Source organism: Nanorana parkeri, unplaced genomic scaffold (assembly GCF_000935625.1).
Source record: "Nanorana parkeri isolate BGI_ZX_2015 unplaced genomic scaffold, ASM93562v1 scaffold453, whole genome shotgun sequence".
Classification (NCBI taxonomy): Eukaryota; Metazoa; Chordata; class Amphibia; order Anura; family Dicroglossidae; genus Nanorana; species Nanorana parkeri.
In genome coordinates, this window is record NW_017306721.1 from 544,568 (window position 1) to 561,617 (window position 17,050).

At 40.0% G+C, this 17,050-nt stretch overlaps 1 protein-coding gene across 1 annotated transcript; it reads right to left on the reverse strand.

The window, feature by feature from the left end:
* Nucleotides 1–5,514: 5,514 nt before the first annotated feature.
* Nucleotides 5,515–7,056, reverse strand: LOC108790178 (gamma-crystallin-3-like). Its single transcript, XM_018560389.1, has 3 exons — nucleotides 7,048–7,056; nucleotides 6,657–6,899; nucleotides 5,515–5,790 (listed from the first exon to the last, which is right to left on the reverse strand). Exons 1-3 carry the CDS (start codon nucleotides 7,054–7,056, stop codon nucleotides 5,515–5,517), a joined length of 528 nt encoding a protein of 175 aa, XP_018415891.1.
* Nucleotides 7,057–17,050: the final 9,994 nt, after the last annotated feature.

The following is a 17,050-nucleotide window of genomic DNA, read 5'->3' on the forward strand; positions in this document are numbered from 1 at the left end:
ATATTTTTGCACCGAACAATATTTATTTATGAACTAGTTTGAAATTATGTTAATGTTCTCTAATTATATTTCTTAATTTTTATTTTATAGATCCATTTTATTAATAATTGTGAGGATATAATTTATTAAGGGACTGGTATAATGTTAACAATTTTAGAGGGACATTTCCAATAACATCCATATTTATTTATGATACCATTTTATTTGATTGTTATTGATTTGTTAAGTCCAAATGCAATACCTTTTTTTTTTCAATACAGGCCAAAGTGTGCAATGCAATTAAATAAATGCCAGTTATTGGGGTATCTTTGACTTTTAGCTTGGTTTTTTTCCAAAGTGTGTTGTAGTGTTTGTTGTCTTTAATGTTTATTTTTTCTGTGCAAATTGTTGTAACTTGTACTTATAATAAAGTATTAAGTACAGTTTATTTTTCGCAAGTGCATGGTTTCACATGGACCCCATTTGTTCTGTTTGCATTTGGAACCAATTTTCTATTTCTGATCACCTGAAGACCATTTTTACGTTTTTTACTGGTCTCTATTGCTAAAATTGCAAAGCTGATCATTTTGTTATAGAGTATATAAAATAAATAAAATATTTAGACAGGTTAAAGTATAAGTGTACTGTTATAGAAATTACAGTTAAATTTACTTTCCCTCCTCCATTCCCAATACTTACTCACCTGGATTGTATAAAAGTGGCCTGCAGGGATCTTTGGCACTTCCGGATTAATTGTCTTTCTCTTTGATTTCCCAGTGCAGTAGAACCCCATAAATGAGCCACTCCAGAGATAGCTCCTGTGTATGGGGTCCCACTGTACATGTATGGGGTTCTACTGTACATCTGTATGACTAAATTCCTTATTCATGAATTTTGCTATATATTGGTATGTGTGCAAAATTCATGTAAAGGTGTCCTGTGTGAAATAACTTTAAGAGAAAGCTTGGGTGAAGCAATACATTAATTATTGGTGTACTAAACTTATAAGAACACACATTCTTTGTCAGCCACTTCTCTAACAAAAATCAGGGAGGGACCAGCAGCTAAACAGCAATTGCATTTGTTTCTGAAATACATAAAAAGGTAGCCCTAAAAGAACTGCTGGGTTTCTGAACCATTTTCCTACTGGCCAATTTGTATGACGTTGAGGGCTTTAGCTTATTTTACTTTAGATTATAAACTTTCCTATAGCTTTTAGATCTTTTGTGTCTTCTATTCAATTGGTAAATTGAGACCTATTATCACAGGATAAAAAATCAAGTGTTGCACCAAAAAAAAAAAAAATGTTTCAAGTTGAAATGAATTACATTGTCGAAGTCACATTTAAAGAACCTTTTCCTTACTGTGCTGTATTATTTTAAAAAAGGCATGACATTCTGCATTTTCGTGTGCAAGGTTTCTTGTCATTATCAATTTTGCTGCTGGAACAAACAAAAGTCTGGGCAGAAGCATCATCCCCAGTCTTCTGGACCTATGGCATTGTCTCCTCCTTTTTCTTCTTCCTCTCCTCCTGCAAGATAGTATAATGTTAAAACTCTCTCCACTTCTTCCTGTGCAGCTCCCACACCAACACCTGGCAGCATGTCAGTATGAGATTTGAGATTTATCTACTTTTGCCCCCCCTTCATTGGGACAAAGCATAATTATCCAAAACAATGCTTCCAATTTTATTACTTTAATGTATTTTTAGCTCACTGAGCACTTTGCTCTATTACTGTGGTTTCTGAAGCACACGCAGAGTGGAATTCCACCTGCCAGTAAGGTCACAGATCAGTTTGTAACAGCATAGGCTGTACTGCATTTGCCTCTTCTGACACTTTCAGTTGAATCCCATTGGTTTTTTTTTAATTACATTTTTATAAACCCATAAGTCTATATTAACAGACAAAAAAAAGAAGTGATTCATAAAATCTGCCCTACCAGTGGTCCACTGAGTATTTCCCTGTTTTTCAGCATAATATGTCAGTAATTCCACCGTTGTTTTTCTGTATTTATTACAATTTTTTCAGTTTTAAATTAAAAGAAAATGCTGAATAGAAAGTGAAGGAAATAAATGTATGTGATTGCTGGGAGGTGGAGAATCCTGATTCTGTCTCTTAGGTAAATAGTGTAGCCTTCTTAGGAGGTTAGGAGACCATGAACCAAAAAATAAGATCTAGGAGCACAGATGAGAATTGATGTCCGTATAAGCCAGTTCTCTTAATCTGGGGAGGTGGCTCAGAAGATTGTGTTATACTGCAAATTAGGAAATTCTTATGTATATTCATCTGCCTACAATTCTGCCAGACTTGATTTCAAATCACTCATCTCCACTCGTATTTTTTTTTAGTCCTTAAAAAGTTGTTAATTACACATAAATAAATAACATAGAAACTAGGTTCACACCAAGTTATACAAAATGTTTAGGGCCAGTGGATGGATGGTGTTTTGAAATGTGACACTCATACGCTCGTTTTTAAAAAAAATATCATACTGGTTTAAATAGAAGACTCCTCCCTCATTAATAAGGTCATCATTTGGTTCAGCAACAGAGCTTGAGATTTTGCATTTATTTCCAAACATCATACAATGGAAATTGATTATTTGAATAGCGTGTCTATAATAGCAGAGTTAAAATGAAAAAGTATAATTACAGATTGTATCATGAAGTGTGCTCAAAGAAACAAAACAGCCGTCTAATAGACCACTGTGAAGTAGAATAGAGCCTTCTAATAACATAAGTTACTTAGATGTAACAACTTCTTTCACAAATTACTTGAGTGTCATAGATTAGCTGGCTAATATAAGACAGAGATGAGGAACAGGATACATAGTATTTGAGGTTGAATAAAGACATTAGTCCATCAAGTCCAACCTATTAGGATCTCATTCTAGGAGTACCTGTACCCCTGTATATTACGGTCCCTTAAGAAATCGTCCAAAAGTTTCTTGAACAATTCCACATTCTTTGCTGAAATCACTGTCTGTGGCAGTGAGTTCCAGACCCTAACTGATCTTACTGTGAAGAACCCCCTTCGCCCCTTGTGCTGGAATTTTTTTTCCACCAATTTTAGGTGGTGGCCTCTAGTTTTTGTAATGGAGTTAATTTTAAACAGTTTATCGCTAATGTTGCTGCCACCATTGAACATTTTGTACATGGAGATCATATCCCCCCTCAATCTCCTCACCTCCAATGTGAACATGTTTAAATTTAGTAGCCTTGTCTCGTAGCTCTGGTCCTCCATACCCCTAATTAGTTTGGTTGCCCTCCGCTGGACTTTTTCCAACTCAAGGACATCTTTTCTTAGTACTGGTGACCAGAACTGGACCGCGTACTCCAGATGAGGTCGAACCAATGATCTATAAAGTGGCAAAATTATAGACTTGTCCCTGCAATACATCCCCTTTTTAATACAGGACAAGACCCTGCTAGCTTTGTTTACAGCAGCCTGGCACTGCAAACTACCTTTCAGTTTGTGGTCTACAATGACCCCCAAATCCTTCTCCATTTCTGACTTCCCCAGCGGCATACCCATAATTGTATAACCCATTTGTTTATTTTTAATTCCAAAGTGCATTACTTTGCATTTATCGACATTAAACCTCATCTGCCACATTAATGCCCATGCCCACTCCTTTATACAGTATAAACCAACCATAGAACCTCAAACCCAGTTATGTTGCTACAGTGCAAATACCCTGATACCCAGCTTGTGAAAGGTGCCAATCCAAAAAGGTAATATCATAAAGTATCAGCTGAATTCCCAGTATTCACACTATTAGATGTATGCATTCATTGAGCATTATTTTAAAACTCAAAAACAATAATATTATGACTTACTCTCCTGAACTTTATATCCCTACTCACAATGGGATGTATTGTATTACTAGAGCTGTATTGTCTCCTCTCTGCCTGATGATCTCCATGAGGAGGACCACCAGTTGGGTTCCTGAAAGTCACTGCACACGTGCTGCCAAGTCATGCTGGTCTTTGGTCTTTAACATGTTTTAATGATGATATAAAAAATTTGTATGAATCTTATATTGTGACTTCCAGGGATATGGCTGATGCTTTATTATAGTACTTTTTCTTCATTTTGACAAGTTGCATATGGGGATATACTGTATGAATTTACTGTATGTTGGTATATAGTGGTTCCACAAGAATCTCCATCTGCATCCATTGCAAAATACATGGCCACAAGCGATAGGTATGCAAGTGTGACGAGGAATTTGAGAGGCATAGCATGGCTTCAATACAACCATTTGAAAAGAAACAATATGTGATTGAAAATGTTGTGGACCAAATGAAAACAAAACTGAATCAGCAAAAAATTATGCAGCAATAAAGGTTTGCTTGTTTAATTTAAAAACTGCTAAATGTTATGGAGCAACACACAGAGAATGTTGTTTCCCTGACACTGTAAAATATTATTTAATGGTAACTCAACATTATGTATTATGGGTGGGTGACCCTCTCCAGCTATGGATTTTTATGTGAACTGTACACTGTGCAAGAGGCTGTTTTTATCTCTCGTGGAAGCAGGCAGATGGGGATGTCTAGGTATAGCCAGGATGGCAGATTTGTATGGCCCAGTTTCAGATGTAGTGCTGAGGTTCTTACTCTACAGGGAAGTTTTAAGAATGCTGGGGGCCTAGAGGTAACCAGCCCATCTGAAGGAAGCTGGCACATTAGTGCCTCCAAAAGATATCCCAGGCTCCTAAGTGAGTGGTTCCACCTGGGAGACAGGGGAGGTCTCTGTGCAGGGGTCTGAAGGGCTCAACCCTGGAACCAGCTTGTGTGGCAAACGGGTGTAATACAGCCTGTGTGGCAATACACCGGTGTGGTGAGGACCAGCCTGTGTGACTAGTCTGAGAAAACAGACAAAGCAAGAGAACCAGAGGGTCCAAACAACCAGATGCTGGAGGTACAAACCAAGAAGACTAATCTGTGTTTGCGTTGCCAGTACTGTGTGTACTATAAATTGGAAAAACATCTGTGAGGGATAAACCTGTGTGGAATTGTTTTGACTTTTGAATTAATAAAGTGGGCAAAGAAGCCCTAAAAAGAAAACTTAAGCGAGTGGAAGTGTCCTTAACGCACTACCGTTTGGAGCTAATTCTCACACTCTTCATTGAAATTAGTATGTAAGATGACAGGAAATGTCATCCGTTGGAATTCTAAGCTGTGGGAAAATGAGGAAATGCCCATTATATTTATTACCGCATTAGGATTGTTTTCTGCTTAACTGGTTTCCATCTATTCTTCAGTAACATGTAAGAGTCCTCACCCGTGTGTTGACATTTTAATTCTGGTCTATGTGGAAAGGGAGATATACAGAGCAGACACTCCTCTCTGCCTTAAAAATAGCACCTATGACCCTCCTTGTCTTAACCCCCACCCCTCTATTTTATATATGTAGATTTTAACTAAGGTAAACGCTTAACCATTACAAATAGGCTGATAAGATGGCACAAGAAGAATGAAGTAAGTTTTTATTGTGCAAAAGTCATTGATAAGCTATAGTTTTAAGTTTAATAGGTGTGGTGAACTCTTCTAAAGGAACCAATTCTTGAGTTGTTGGCTCCCCAGTCATTGTATTTCCTGTACTCTCCAGGTCTCAGGTAATTCTGGCGTCCTCTGTAGTTGGGCTCCTCATAGAACATCCAGTAGCCATCTTGTACATCAACAGAGTGGATGTCATGGTAACGGAATCTCTCATAGACATTTGGACAGTCCTCAGTGAACTCCATCATCTGGCCTCTAAAGTCTTCTTTCTCATAAATCCTGATTCTGAATGAACCCTGATGCTGTGTTAAAAACAAAAATATTTCAAAATAAATTGACAGTGCAAACATTTTTTAGCAAGAAATATCCTACATTGCCTTTGGTTATTCTGTTTGTAATATCTGCTTACTCTTTTATCAAATAATTCATAATTATATTTACTCTACAAACATAATAATAGTAATAATTATAACAATAGTAATACATTGTTTTCTAAATGTTTGCCTGTCATGATAGCAAAGTTATTAAGCTGTCACTCACATATAATAGCAGATAATTCCAGGTGAAATAAAGCTGCATAGGTTTTTTTCTATGCTTCTTTGCACTGTGGTGTTTTGATATACAAATGTAAACCTCATAGGTCAAATTAGTGCATTGTTCCAGTTCCACTGCACATGCCTCCTTATTGGTCCAGTAATGGATAAACAACTTCACTAGGAACAAGGTGTTTACTTCATCTTAGAAGTTAAAATTGGCACATTAGAACATCTCAGCATTTAAAACTCTTGGGACACTTTAGAAGACAGCTGTAGTAAACTGTGGCACCTGGCAGTGCCTTACATTGCATGCAGGTAACAGCTTAACAACTACCACTATGGATTTACTTTAATGTTGGTACCATTATTAAGTTCAAAGCATATGAAGAAAATGCATACTGAAATTACAAACTTTTGGAAGAAGGATGTTTTACAGATGTTTAACAACAGAGTTGCCTGTAAGTAGTAGTGTTTGGTGTGTAACAATTATACCAGGTGCTAGTAGGCTTGATGTGTATATGATCTATCCCCTTTTACTAAAATGTTTTTTGACTTTGTAAAAACTATTTTACACAATCGCATGACAATTTAAATGCCTTGTTCAACAAAAACAGTAAATGCTCGATACTTACTTGGGGACTCAGACGACAAGATCTAATAGAATCATTATAGCCCATCCATTGCTGGAAATCTGGGTATTCTCCTTTTTGAAGGAAGTACTGGTGTCCCCTGTAGTTGGGATGTTCATACAGGATCCAGTTTCCACTTTCCACGCGGATGGAGTTGCAGCGTCTGAAGTATGAGGACAGGTCTGGACATTCAGAGTTACACTCATAAGAGCGACCCTGGAAGTTTTTGTCCTCGTAGAAGGTGATCTGTTAAAAGTAAAATATTGGCAATAGTGCATTACTTTCATTATTGCAAACATTTGAAGATACGCTATAGACAATTCTGTTTTGGTAAAATAAAAACTGCTTTCCTGACGTCAAGATCATTTGTAAAAGCAAAATAAATATGGTATACCTTTCCCATGCTGCTAGCTTAGTTGTGTTCCAGCGAGGTGTGAACTCCGGAAAGCAGGGATGGAAGGTTTATATACTCAGTGCTTTGAATGTTTAAAATAATGCTTGCACTTTTCACCAGTAAACAAAAAGGGGAGCTGTTTCATCCCTTTTATGTATAGGACCCTTCTGTTTCTTTGTGATCATTGTTCTTATTTGTTCCATAGCACAAAGCCTGCAAAACACTGCATTACTTTGAACAAAAGATGATTTTATACTGTATGAAGGGTTTATATTGTTTTTTAAGAACAAATGATAGGCAGGTTTAAAAGAAAAAAAATCCCCCATAGAAAGTTTAACTCTAAAAGTTACTACTTCATAACAGTCACAGCCCTCACAGTTCTCTCTTTTGTGCTAGGATAATAACTGCTCATTTAAAGATATAATTTTTACCAGCCCTGGAAACTTGAGTTTGTTTTAGCCATAGTTTATTTAACCACTTCAGTAGCGGCATATTACACCCCCTTCATTACCAGGCCATTTTTCAGCGCTGTGCAAGTTTGGCTGAGAATTCCTCCGTCACGCAAAACTGTAACAAAATTATATTTATATCCTATTTGGGACAAATAGAGCTGTCTTTTAGAGGTATTTCATAACCACTTTTTATCATTATTTTTTACTGTATAAAGTAAAAAAAAAAAAACAATTTGAAAAAACCCTGTTTGTCTTACTTTAATTTTATAAATAATAGAAAATAAAAATGTCAAGACAGTACACAAATCCCCGAAATGACCCCCTTTTTGAAAGTAGACACTCCAATGTCTGTTCTGATATTTTGCCACAATATTTTGGAAATGAGGAACATGCTGGTATTTAGGGGATTAAAACATGGAGTTTGGTAATAGTACACAAGATACAATAAATGTACAGGTCATATGCAAAAGGGAGGAGTGGGTGAAGGGGTTAATGTACAGGTCACATGCAGTAGGAGGATGGAGATGAAGGGGTTATTGTATAGATGTGAAGGATAAGAGAGAGTGAAAGGGTAATATACAGGTCAGAGCATAGATAGAATGGTTCTGACATAAGCATGAGAGGAGAGGGGCTAAAGGGGTTAAAATGATTTGAATTTTTTTAAAATTTTTGCTGCTACTACAGCTTATGTTCACTAGTAAGTAATGAATGAATGACTCATCTATTCATTACTTACTTTACTCTCCCCTGCTTCTGATGTAAGAAGAAGGGGACTGGTTGGCAATATAAACATTGCCATGTGATCACTGCAATAACCAATCACAGTGATAACAGGACACAGAGCTGGTCCGATCAGCTCTCTGTCTAAAACTGCTGTTCTCCCCTATCCAATGACAGCGCAAACAGTGGCTGCAGAAGTCATGTACACACACATTCACAGGAAGATGTACAGGTATGTCCTCGTGAAACAATGTGCCTGTGGACCGGCTGTATTAATACAGTGGCCTGTCCGCAGGTGGTTACATTGTAATGCTTGAACTTAGTGTGTACTTATGTCATGCTAGTTGTCAACTGCCTCAAAATATATTACTACATATGTTCAGCATGGCTTTTTGTCAAGAAGAGTCTGTTTGTTTGTTTTAATTGGTGCACAGGGTCCCTCCCCCTGTTATGAGGAGTTTCACACACCACCAGTAGTTAATCTCCAGAGTTGTGTCTGACCTACAGGAGTGCGCTCTAAACATTGTGCTTTCTATACATAGCCTCTAAAATAGGAAAAAGGCAACATTTAAAGCACATATAATTATTGTAATACAGCCACTCCCTCCTTCTCTGTCTAATTTTAGCAGGTTTGTTCCAACTCTGTGTTTTAAAATTTTACATTTAACATTTTGTCAAAATTACTCTGTTTTTCTTACATTATGCTACTGTGCTCTGAACTCTCAAAGACTAGTATATTATTTACCAATACCCCACTCAGCTGTTTAATCCCCTGTATATAGAAATGAAAATAGTTTATTTGTAGGCTCCCAAAAGTGGAGTACAAAGAAATAGTGTACACATTTCATACAACACTTTAAAAAAAAAATCACACTCTTAGATCAAAAAATCCTTCAAGATACTGTGTTTGACCTAAAATATCTTACTACTTTTTATTGCTTGTAACTTAACACACCACAGAAGAAAAGACTAAGCAGCTAGACAGAAAGTGTTTGACACTGTTTGTATCTACTGGCCTGTATACATTATTGTTCCATTGCAGCAGTTCTCACTATTGGGCTGTTCATCTTCAAAAAAGGGTGAAAATATTTTTTGCTTTCAGGCATTACTGACCTTTCACCAAGTGGTACAATAATTGTAATTTATGTCACAGACTATTTTAAATCCATGGGCCCCCAGCCAGTTTAATGTGATCATGCAGGCAAGACTGAGGGTACACAAGTACAGTATCTGTGCTCTGCTTCTTACATGTACATTTCTAAAGAAAATATCTTATGTAAGGTGACTAGATTTTTAAAAATGAAATCTGAAGACACCTTACTGACCATGCCAACTTTTAACCACACCTACAAAATCACTTTCCCAATTGTAGTCATACCCACACAATCACACCCCCATTTTTTTTTTAAATCAAGTAATTTTTATTAAAGTTTTGCAGAGACAGAACAATACAGTGACATGTTGCTTTCGGTACAAGATGATTACGTACAGATGCACAGATTATTGTCAGCAATCAAATCACAAACACACTAGGAAAGGGTATACAAATACAGAGGACTCCGGGGAAAGAACCAAAAAGCATCTTAACAACTAGTAGGGGTACAAAGCTTGCATAGGTCCTAGAATGCGCCTCTCAACCTCCAGTTCGTGGTCCCTCCTACATCCAGACAGCCCACACGTTTGCACAACCATGTCAGAGATCGTTAACCCTATAAGCTATCTCAAAACGACTCTACCGAGTTCCTTCAGTATAAGGCCACTCCTGCATGGGGAGATAGGATACAAAGCACCTACCCTAAGGATAACACCTATCCCTCACCAACCTCAACTGCCACTTGAGGTAAGGTGCCCGGATCTGTGTATCCATTTCGTCCATATATTATGGAATTTAGAGATATTATCTCTGTGTTGGAATATCACTCTTTCGAATGCTATCAAGCGGTCAAGCTCTTTTATCCACATGCTTACCGTGGGAACCATTAAATGAGATCCAGTGAAGCGCAATCACCCGACGTGCTGCAAACAGGGCTCTGGATACAGCAGTCAGAGTGACATCGTCCCACAGGTCAGCATCCAGGATAGAAAGCAAGCATGCATACGGAGAGCAAGAGACCTGAACCGCGAAGACTGAGCTAATGACTGCAGTGACCCCACTCCAATACCTGACCAGTTTGGGGCAGCGCCACAGGAGGTATATAAGGGAGCCTGGTGCCATGCCACACTTAGGGCACCTGGCATCGGTCCGCATCCCTATTTTACACAGAAATTCCGGAGTTCTATATGTTCTATGTAGGATAGATATTTGAGTCCACCTATGTGACGATGACAAGGATGAGAGCCCAACACCCTGTAGGGCCGTCTCCCAATCCTCTTCCGAGATGGAGCCCAATTCCTCTTCCTATCGCCCCCTGCTCAAGAGCGGATACCTTACCAAAAAGCGGGGGAGGAGAAGTGCATATAACTCAGAGATCAGCCCTTTCGTAGTGGTGGAGAGTATCACTGAACTCAACGATTGAACTCAGTTTGAGCAGAGGGAGCGAGTCGAGGGTAGCATGAGTCCCTTGTAGACATATTATAGACGGCCTGTGGGAGCGAAGGAAGGTGTAGACAGCAGTCCTCTTGGTCTTGTCCCCCAAACCGCGAACATTCCAGGAAAGAACCAACAACTTACGGGCCAACATCGCAGGTGTCATGGCATGTTTGGTAGTGGGAACTTGTGCAGCGTGGGACCGAACCCTGCTGAACAGCAGGGGGAAAGGGCCAATCCGAAGGTATCTCTGTGAGGCCTCTGTGAGACCGTGACAAGAACAAAAAATAAAAACCAACAGACAAAGACACACCTGTAAAAATTAAAGGCGTAACAACATTTCACGGGCCAACCACGGCAACAAAAAGCCGGCTTGATCCAAAAACCAAAGAAAAACAGTATGACGTTTTCCACGCAAAAAAAAAACAGAAAAAAAGGCTGCGTGGAAGGGGCTGGAGACATTGGAGTCTACAGTAGTGCGGGCTGCCATCCTCGGAGGTTCCGGCACTCAAGATATGGTAAGTAGGTAAACATCTTCCAAAAAAGAGATGGGACCTTGGAATTATCCGCCAGTTGCGGAAGCAGATAACCACATATTAAGGGTCTCCATGTTTGCGGGACATCTTATCCATCCAGGTAGAGGCAGAGATAGGGGAATCGAAGAAGACGGTTTCACCATCCGCGACGACCCGAAGTTTAGCAGGGTAGAGCATGGAGTATTGGTACTTGAGTTGGCGAAGAACCTCGAGAAATTTGGCGAGCTTTACCTCGAGAAATTTAGCCCTCTTTTTCTGGACCTCTTGGGAAAAATCCGGGAAAAGCATGATTTTGGATCCCTCCATGGAAATTTCTCCCATCTCACGAGCCTTAGGGAGCATGACTTCTTTATCCCGAAAATTCAGGAGGCGAAACAGCATAGGGCGTGGCGGACCCCCAGGTGGGAGAGGTCTAGTTGGAACCCTGTGCGCCCGCTCTACCATAAACATTGGGGAGAAGGACTCTTTGCCAAAGGTTTCAATCAGCCATTTTTCAGCAAATAGCGTGGGGTTGGGGCCTTCCGCCCTCTCAGGGATCCCAACAGCTCTTATATTGTTGCGTCTCAATCTATTTTCGATATCCTCAGTTTAAGGGAGTTCTCTGCGGATCTTTGAAGTGCGGATTTGAGGTCTGCCTGTATGGGGGCATTAGCATCCTCAAGGTCACCAAGCCGACCCTCCAAGACTGTGGTTCTGTCTCGGACCTTTTGGAGGTCATGCCGTAGGAACGATATATCCGCCCGCATCCCATGTACTTGGTCGGTCAGGGAGGATATGGATGAGTTGCAGCGTTGTATGGCCGAGAAAACATCTTTGAGCAAGGGCTGCGTGGAAGACCTGCGGGGCTTATTCTTTTTTTTCTTGGTAGAGGGGGGAGCACATGTGTCACTCACCGCGCCATCTTCAGGATCTGAGCCATCGGTGCCAGTAGCAGAGCGAGATGCCAGCTGGGTGCTGCCTCCCTCATCTGTCACTCGCAGCTTGCGGCATGGTCCTCTCGGTGTCCCCCTTGCAAACTGCTCGAGCCTCGAGGCGACATCCCTGGAACGGCCCCTCTGTTGTTTCCGAGGAGTCTGTGCTGGCGCACGCGAGCCGCGGCCATCTTGCAGGTCCATACCTCCAGTGAGGGCCGCATCGTTGGTTCTCGTCATCCCGAAAAATCAGAGAATGACCGAGCGGTACCCGTGAGTCCCGAGGGGTCCGGTGTGTACAAGGTGTCTATCAGGCTGTATTAGTGAAGATGTTGAGGATATTATCAGGATCTCATGCCGGAGCTCTCTCAGCCACGTCCGCTCACATGAGTCGCCAGGCCACGCCCCCCCATTTTTAACACAATAAAACAATTGGGCACAAATCTTTCAAACAAGAGGAAGATGTCCAAGCAATAAAGAAAAAATAACAGATTTAAAATAAGAAGTACCAAGATATGCATGGATAGGTAGGTACTTATTGAGGATATCAAAAAAAAGAAGAAAAAGTGAGTGTCACTGGTGTATAATTGTAGTGTGGGAGTACAATAAGCCCCACAAAATAAACAGCAAACATAATAATACATTTATATATGCAAACTAGCAGTTGTTGGTAAAACAGTGTTAAGTGGTGGTAAATACCAGGTTTGCTAATAACAATATATAATATACAGTATATATAATTATATGTGAGATATGGGGTGCCTAAGATATCCAGGGGTATCACCTGCCTATAAGATTTGGACACCTCAAAAGAACATAGAATTAAATAAATGATATTTAGTAAACACGAGATCAAAACGCATGGACTGGATAGATGTTATCACGGTATAACGATATTAGTCATGGTGCATATGTACAAAGGATGGTACTGGGGGCACAAATATGGTAAAGTCATGTTATTGATGTGCAGGTGACAGCCTGTAGATACAAATGAATAGTTTGTGAGAAAGCATGATAGTGATAATGTGGTGTTTAACGCTCTGGGTCTCACTGTATTGAGTTTATGAAACCAGAAGGCTTCTCTACGCAACAAATGATTATACCTATTGCCTCCTCTATGTGGTCTTGGTACATGTTCGATGACTTTGGCACAAAGTTTGTGCACCTGGTGGTTGTTTAGAGCACAATTTACTGCCATGGGCTTGTTTGGGTCAATATCTTTGGCCTGTCATTTTAGCTCAATTGCAAGTTTAATGTTGCTTCTGTGTCTTTGAAACCGTTTTCTAAATGGATTAATCGTGTTGCCAGCATACATAAGAGAGCAGGGGCATTTCAGAACTGTTGCGTGTATTTTCTCAAATATCTCTGCTCTCTTATGTTTTTATGTATTATGTTGGCATTACTCACAGCATAGTAATTATGGAATATGTTGTGGGTATGAGGACTGCAGACTGTGTATAGTGTATACAGTATGTAGGTTTAGACGATATTGTACCATGCTTCAGTAAGCTGCAGTAAAATTTAGCCACACCTATTTTTGTTCTGTATGTCTTCTTACTGTATGTTCCTCAAACTAATGTTTTAAACATTTTAGTTGTGTGAAAAATGTTAGCAAATAGTTTTACATTTCCAATTGCAAATGATGTTCCGTGCTGTTAAACAGGAAGAGAAAAGCTTTCTATAAGCAACTGCTGACACTTTAAAGAAAAGTACTGCTGACACCATTTTTTTCTGTACAGAAAGGAAAACATATAGCTTGTGTTTTTGTGTATAGCTTTTGTTTTTGTATTAGTTACATGTACTGTTTTGTGTACTAGCTAGCACCTGCATTTTACATCCATCTCAAAGAGCAAAGTGGAAAGTACATTGTCAGTCAAAAAAGTCACCATTCCTTGATTTGGTTTTAGTGTGACATCTGTTTGCCTTATTGAATCAGCTAGTATGTGTGTGATTGCTACTATATTGTGGTAAACAGTCACAGATCATGAACAAAATGTAAGAATATTAAAGGAAACGCATGTGTCAATGTTTAATAAGTAAAACTCTACCGAGAATATCGTCCTAAAAAGGAGGTATAGACCAATGTTAATTGAAGCAATGTATCCTACTTGACTAATGCTACTTACTAATAGAAATTCCAATGATTAGTACCCATATCAACCCATATATGCTGACATTTTTATATGGCAGCAAAGCATATAGAGTTTTTTGACTTTCCAAATGATTGTAACCTCTCTGGAAATTGCTAGTTTATTGGCTATCATGCTGAGACTTTTGCTTCAATAATTTGAGGCACTAAGTTAAAACAAGTATGCAGATAAGGAATGCTGACTTTTTCTTGACTGCACATCTGCCTACTTGTTTCTGATAAGAAAAAGCATTTAATATTTTCAGAAATATTTCAGTAATGGCAGTTTTCATGTTTCTTTAAAGGAGAACTATGGGGTCAGGGCTTTTCCCCATAGTTCTCCTTAGGGTAACAGGAGGACACAAACTAGCGTCCTCCCATCACCCTAAGCTACAGCTCGCGGTATACTGAGACACCCCAGCCGGAGCGGATCCCGACATCGATGTCGAGATCCGCCCAGCTGCGTGAGTGACAGCTTGCTCTGCCTATCTAGAGGCAGAGCCAGCTGTACCCGCCCCGTCTGTTCCGCCAGTCAGCACTGGCGGATCGGAGCGGGGAGGGGGGAATCCATCCCCTCCCCTGTCACGGCAGAGAGCCGTGACAGGATCGAGAAGTGAGCGAACACCGGCATGTGTTCGCTCACCTCCCGATCTACTGAGCCGACCTGTGACAGTCTCATTGTCACAGGTCGGCTAGAACTATGAGGTGAGTGAAAGGCACTCACCTCATAGTTCTCCTTTAATGACAGGTTTAATTGAAAATTAATACAATCTACATTTATGTTACACCATGTATTATTTTTTCCCCAAAGGACTGAGTTCCATCATTTTACACGAATTGTCTCGAATTGACCCTTTAACTGGGTAGATGTACTAGTGCTTGATAACAATGCTCAATCAATGCATTAAAGAAAAATGATGGGGTGAGTGAAAAACACTCATCCCCATAATTCAAGCTGTCAGCCGCTGATCGCTGACTTCCCAATTCTCTCCCTGCAGAGAGCAGTGACTGTCAGTCACCACTCCCCGCAGGGATTCCCCCCTCTCCATTGCTGACTAGAGGAACGGACGGGGAGGGGGCAGGCACAGCTGCTCTCTAGAGGCAGAGCCAGCTGTCAATCAGCCAGCAGGGTGTATCTCGACAGTATTGTTGGGATCTGTCCAAGCTTTGGCGCAGCTCTGCGCTCTCAGCATTTAGCAGACAATAGCCCGCTATATGCTGAGTTTTGGGTCACCGGAGGACATTAGTATATGTCCTTCTGTGACCCTGAAGAGAACTATGGCAAAAAAAGGTTAGATTCTGCCCGTGCGTGCCCGCTAGGGGGCGCGCGCGAGCAGAAAAAAATTGCCGTCTGGAGACGGCAACCCGCAAATGCAGCAGTGCCGTCCGTCTGTTTTTTTACTATGGGCGGACGGCAAGAGGTTAAAATGTTTATTTTCTTATTTATTAGATTGTGTAACTAAAAAATGTGTAATAACTGAGGAACACAGGAAAGGCCAAAACTGTTTAGTGGCACTATACATACCTCTTTCTCACCAGGGGAAGCAGTTGTGTCCTGGAATGGAACCTTTTTCTCCAAAAACTTGATCCTCTTAGGGCTTGTGTTAGTAGGCAAATGCAGCATGCTTTCAGGTACAAGTAGCTTGCATGTGAGATCAGTTTGAGACCTCCTTCTGACCTGAAGTTGACTTCCTTTTACTTCTTCTAAGCTACATCGACCGTCTTAAAGCTATTTTTGCGTGGGGTTCTAAAGTAGTTCTAAAGCAGTTCTAAAGCAAAACAAACCACCTTCCACTGATATTATTGTATGATGGTTCTGTTGCATTTTATGCAAAACAAAACTGGCTCCGCTGCAGTTTCTACAACTGCCACTTGATGACATCTATTCCTTCTCTTCATTCTTACATTTTTACTGGTTTCTAAATAAACAATCAACAGGCCTTTTGCCTTTATTTCTCCCGTGATTTCAATAACATTTGTATGCTGTCATGTACTTGGGGTTGTTTAGAAAAGGATACTTCTCAACTGTCAGAAATTGCACTTTTGTGAAGTGCATGTACACAGAAACCTATGTACACAGAAACCTATCTTTTTGTTTGCTTGTTTTTGCTTTGCAGTCTACCTGTTGCTGACCTTGGCCTGGCTATGCCTTTCTTCCAGATCCTCCTTTACCTTCTCATTGTTCTCATCAGTGAGAGAGCCCTGTATTTCAGATTGCTTGTAGTCACCAATCATGCATAAATTATATCAATACTTTCCATTTGCAGTTTGCCAAGGGTATATACAGTTTGTATTTGCAGTTTGCCAAGGGTATATACAGTCAAATCCTATTTCTGAAGCTGAGAATCTAAAAACAACAATCAATGGGGTTATTGACAAGTTATTGTTCTTGTCACCATGCTGATAACATTATCTATTTATAAAGTAGTGTTCTGTTATTTAGGGGGGGTTGTGTGTGACGTATGCTCTATGGCCACCTTTGGATACAGCTGCACTTATTTCAGCTGTATGGGTCAAGAAAGATTTCAAAGTGTGCTTCAGTCAGAATGGCTGGTCTACTCCAAGCAACAGTGTAATTAATAGATGAAAGTGACATGAAGGTGGAAAGTTCAAGTTCAGAGATAAAACCTCTGTTGAGGTGTCAAATCATAATCCAAATGATTCAAAACACTATTGACAGATAAATCCATAACTTGTGGAAAACATCTATTTCTTCCCCTTTGTCTTCA